The sequence below is a fragment of the Sander lucioperca genome, chromosome 10 (assembly GCF_008315115.2).
Source record: "Sander lucioperca isolate FBNREF2018 chromosome 10, SLUC_FBN_1.2, whole genome shotgun sequence".
In the NCBI taxonomy this organism is placed as follows: domain Eukaryota; kingdom Metazoa; phylum Chordata; class Actinopteri; order Perciformes; family Percidae; genus Sander; species Sander lucioperca.
Window position 1 is genome coordinate 8,984,632 of NC_050182.1, and position 5,000 is coordinate 8,989,631.

The 5,000-nt window shown below is 48.6% G+C and overlaps 1 protein-coding gene across 2 annotated transcripts in view; it reads left to right on the top strand.

Moving 5' to 3' along the window:
- iqgap3 (IQ motif containing GTPase activating protein 3) overlaps positions 1-5,000 on the top strand; it is a 63,221-nt gene that overhangs the window by 7,578 nt on the left and 50,643 nt on the right. For both annotated transcript variants that reach the window (XM_031311331.2, XM_036006115.1), the window contains exons 7-13: positions 40-153; positions 234-409; positions 541-622; positions 910-1,073; positions 2,340-2,427; positions 2,721-2,884; positions 3,713-3,873. In XM_031311331.2, the coding sequence (XP_031167191.1) occupies positions 40-153; positions 234-409; positions 541-622; positions 910-1,073; positions 2,340-2,427; positions 2,721-2,884; positions 3,713-3,873 (949 nt within the window). The remainder of the gene's footprint in view (positions 1-39; positions 154-233; positions 410-540; positions 623-909; positions 1,074-2,339; positions 2,428-2,720; positions 2,885-3,712; positions 3,874-5,000) is intronic.

A 5,000-nucleotide genomic window follows, 5' to 3' on the forward strand; every position in this document is an offset into this window, starting at 1 on the left:
TATTAATATTAATATTAATATTAATATTATTATGTTCAGAGGAGGAGATCAACAACATGAAGAGTGAGCTGGATAAATACGGGATCCAGATGCCGGCCTTCAACAAGATTGGAGGGATTCTGGCCAATGAGCTGTCAGTGGACGAGGCTGCAGGTACAGATAGTCAGCAGCTGATTGGCTGATGGGGAGGAGGAGCAGACAGTGACCCAGCCTCTCTGGTTTTTTCCCATCAGCCCATGCGGCGGTGATAGCCATCAACGAGGCGGTGGACAGAGGACAGGTGGCGGTGACGGCGGCCGCTCTGAGGAACCCCAACGCTCAGCTGGCCGAGCTGCAGGACGCCCTGATGGCCGTCTACCAGGAGATGCTGCAGCAGCACAAGAACAGGAAGAGACACGCAGCCAATAGGGTGAGAGAACCACTCAGGGGACAGCAGGCAGCCAATAGGGTGAGAGAACCAATCAGGTGTGTGTGTGTGGGTGGGTGGGTGGTCTTCTAGTAATCATTGTGTATTTATTTGTGTGTGTGTGTGTGTGTCAGGGTGGAGGTCCAGAGGAGAAAGACATCTACGAAGAGTTTCTGACTCAGAGAGAAATCCAGAACAACATCAACCTGGTTAACGGTGAGTCCATCACACCAAACCCCAGCCAAATAACCTCCACTTTAACTCCATCACACCAAACTCCAGCCATATAACCTCCACTTTAACCCCATCACACCAAACCCCAGCCAAATAACCTCCACTTTAACTCCATCACACCAAACTCCAGCCAAATAACCTCCACTTTAGAATCTGTGTCTAGATTTGTTCAGCGCTGGTTAATATTTATAATATGTATTGTGTGTGTGTGAGGTGGTTTAAGTCTATAATATCTGTAATATTTCTGATATTTCTGCTCTCTGTCTCAGTGCGTTGGGCGGTGGAGCAGGTGGATGAAGCTCTGGACTCTGCAGATGAGCTCTCTCTGCTGTCTGCTCTGCAGCTGCCATGTTTGGCCCTCAGGGGCCTCCGTACTGAAAACAGCCCCTGGTACCTGGACCAGCTGTCTGCAGATCGCCAGCAGAAAGCCCTGGTACACACACACACACACACACACACACACACACACACAGAGACACACACACACACACACACACACACACACACACACACACACACACACACACACACACACACACACACACACACACACACACACACACACACACAGAGACACACACACACACACACACACACACACAGAGACACACGCACACACACACACACACACACACACACAGAGACACACACACACACACACACGCACACACGCAGAGAGACACACACACACACACACACACACGCGCACACACACACACACACACACACACAGACACACACACACGCACACACACACACACACACACACACACACACACACACGCACACACACACACACACAGAGAGACACACACACACACTATTCCTCACATGACTTCTCCAGTCAGTCAGAAATCCACCATGTGGGTGAACAGGGAGATAATGTTCTGATCCTGTTGATTTGAACATGAATTCCACAGCTGATGTTAGTCAGTTTAGGGATCATTGGTCAGGTGGAGGAAGGCTCAGACTGGGGTAGTACTGTTGAAGTATCAGGCTGTAATACTACTTCATTAGGAAGGCTCAGACTGGGGTAGTACTGTTGAAGTATCAGGCTGTAATACTACTTCATTAGGAAGGCTCAGACTGGGGTAGTACTGTTGAAGTATCAGGCTGTAATACTACTTCATTAGGAAGGCTCAGACTGTGGTAGTACTGTTGAAGTATCAGGCTGTAATACTACTTCATTAGAAAGACATGTCATCACTACCGGACACATCTTTACTGAAATAAAGTCCCACGGTGACACAGGAAGGGGCGGGACTTACATACAGGAAAGGGGAAGGACTTACATACAGGAAAGGGCATGACTTACACACAGGAAGGGGCGGTGCTTACATACAGGAAGGGTCTATAAGACCTCATAATTGAATGTGTGAAGACGTAAATGCTGTGACCTCTGACCTCAGGAGGAGGGGTGTGATGATGTAACCATGGTAACACCTGTGTTCTGACCTCTGACCTCAGGAGGAGGGGTGTGATGATGTAACCATGGTAACACCTGTGTTCTGACCTCTGACCTCAGGAGGAGGGGTGTGATGATGTAACCATGGTAACACCTGTGTTCTGACCTCTGACCTCAGGAGGAGGGGTGTGATGATGTAACCATGGTAACACCTGTGTTCTGACCTCTGACCTCAGGAGGAGGGGTGTGATGATGTAACCATGGTAACACCTGTGTTCTGACCTCTGACCTCAGGAGGAGGGGTGTGTTGACCCTCTGGATCCTGATGAGCTGCAGGAAGCCGTAACCCTCGGCAACCAGGAGGCTCACCGAGCCAGGACAGGTGAGTCCTCGGCTCACACCTGGAGTCATTAACATCATTAAGACACAAGTTATCACACCTTCTGGTCTGATCGTGTGTGTGTGTGTGTGTGTGTGTGTGTGTGTGTGTGTGTGTGTGTGTGTGTGTGTGTGTGTGTGTGTGTGTGTGTGTGTGTGCGTGTGTGTGCGTGTGTGTGTGTGTGTGTGTGTGTGTGTGTGCGTGTGTGTGTGTGTGTGCGTGTGTGTGTGTGTGTGTGTGTGTGTGTGTGTGTGCGTGTACGTCTGTGTGTATGTGTGTGTGTGTGTGTGTGTCAGTGGATGCAGCCCTGCAGAAAGTGAATGAGTCTCTGCGTCTCAGTGACCCCCGCCACACCGTCAGCTGTCTGATGACCTCTGATCTGCAGCTTCCTCAAGTGTTCCCGTTCGCTGCCTCTCTCTACCACCGAGAGCTGCAGCTGCTGCAGAGACAGAGCACTCAGGTACACCTGCTGAACACACACCTGAGAGACAGAGCACTCAGGTACACCTGCTGAACACACACCTGAGAGACCGAGCACTCAGGTACACCTGCTGAACACACACCTGAGAGACCGAGCACTCAGGTACACCTGCTGAACACACACCTGAGACACTCCGTCTGAGTGTGATAGCTGCGTTCACAGCTGCCCTAACGAGCCGTACCAAGAGGGAATCCATCTCAGAGACCTTCAACATGACTAAGGTGTTTTTCTATTACATGGTACCTACTCGCCTCGCCTCGACGCACTGTGCGTCCGTTTTCCATCACTGATTTTAGTCCCGCCTCAGCGTGGCTGGTCGTCATAGCGGCGCTGCAGTAAACTGCTGTGACCTAACGCGACAACCAGAACGTGGGAGGTGTGTTGATGCCAGAAGACACATTTAGTTTCTAAAGAAGCTGGAGGCAGCAACAGCACACAGCTGGCTGAACTGTTTAAAGATGGAGGGTTTGTTCAGGACACCCCCGTCTGTCGCTTTCACGTCACCTTTTGGTATCTCCTCAGCTCACTGGGAACCTCCACGGAGGTGGTACCAAATAAAGTTCCTGTTGGCAGGTACCAGGGACTATTTTTCATAATGGAAAACCAAAAAAGGCGAGTAGAGTAGAGTAGAGTCGAGTCGAGCTGGTACCATGTGATAGAAAAGCACCATGAAGGAGGCAGAGGGGAAGGAACCCTGAAGGTCTCTGTTCCTCTGCTGCCCCCTGCTGGGAGAACCCAGTACCACCTGTCCTCAGGCTGGACTTATGACATCCTTTAGGTCTGAGTGTCTCCTGTCCTGTCCTCCAGGGGGAGCTGCAGCAGGAGGAGCTGTTTGTTGCCGTGGAGATGCTGTCGGCTGTCGCTCTCATCAATCAGGCGTTGGAGGCGGGACGTGTGCAGCAGTTCAGCTGCTCATTGGTCAGTCCGTCTGCAGGACTCTCTGATGTTGAGGACTCTCTGCTGGACAGGTACGACTACGGCCGGTATCATGACATTATTAGGGCTGCACCATATCAGGAAAATATGCAATAATGTTGTTGAAGATCACGATGTAGCCGTGATGTATAAACATTAAAATGTTCTCAGTTCTGACTTTCTTTCAGTATTCTTCTAAAATACAACAAACTGCTTGTTGAATTAAAACAAAAGGAAATCATTTCTAACTTTCTTGTAGTGAACAAATTGAAGATTGACTTGAACATTAAAGGCACTGCTTAAAAAAAATGAGTTACATTATAATTTTACTGATATTTTCTTTCAACTAACTAACAATCAGTCTGGTAGTGTCTATGGCGATATGTCGCAGCCTTTGGTGATATGTAGAACAGCTGATATTGTGATGGCGATAAGAAACCGGTATATTGTGCAGCCCTACATTACATTCACTAGTGCCTGTTAAGGTGCTGACACACCAACCAGACGGCCGACCGTCGGCAGTAAAGCCAGTCGGACTGATCAGTCTCCCCGAGGTCCAGAAAGTTCCTCAGAACTCACTGAGGAGACGCCGACTGGAGCGTACGCTCTCCACCTAATACGTCTCCATAGCAGCAGGCGGCGCTGCTCTGTATTGTTTCCATTAACAGTCTGATTGTTTCCCAGAAAATGAGAACCGGCAGCTGATTGGACGAACACGTCACGTGGGTCTGGTTTCTCCAGAAATTCACAGCCAGACTGTCATGGCGGCTCGTTCAGAATCCGATCTCATATTGGACTAAAATAGTTCACTGAAACGTGTTTCTGAAAACATTTGAAGAGAGAAATAGGCCGTGCAGTAGGGCTTTGACTTTTGCCCAAAAATCATATTCGAAGTTCGTTTGTTTATGAATATTAATATTCGAATATATTCGAATATTTATTAATAATATTTTGACCATTAAATGCCTTCATTAAGGCTTATATTGGTATCAAACTTGGTATATGTTCTGTCCACCAGGGGGCAGTGTATCAGTCAGTAGGCGTGTAATGATGTTAGAAGAAGAAGAACACACTGCCACCACTGGTTTATTAAAATTAAAAGTCAGACCCTGGATTAAACACAAACAATATGCTTTCAACAGGAAGGTCGGATATTTCACCGTAGCCTACGTAAGTGGTC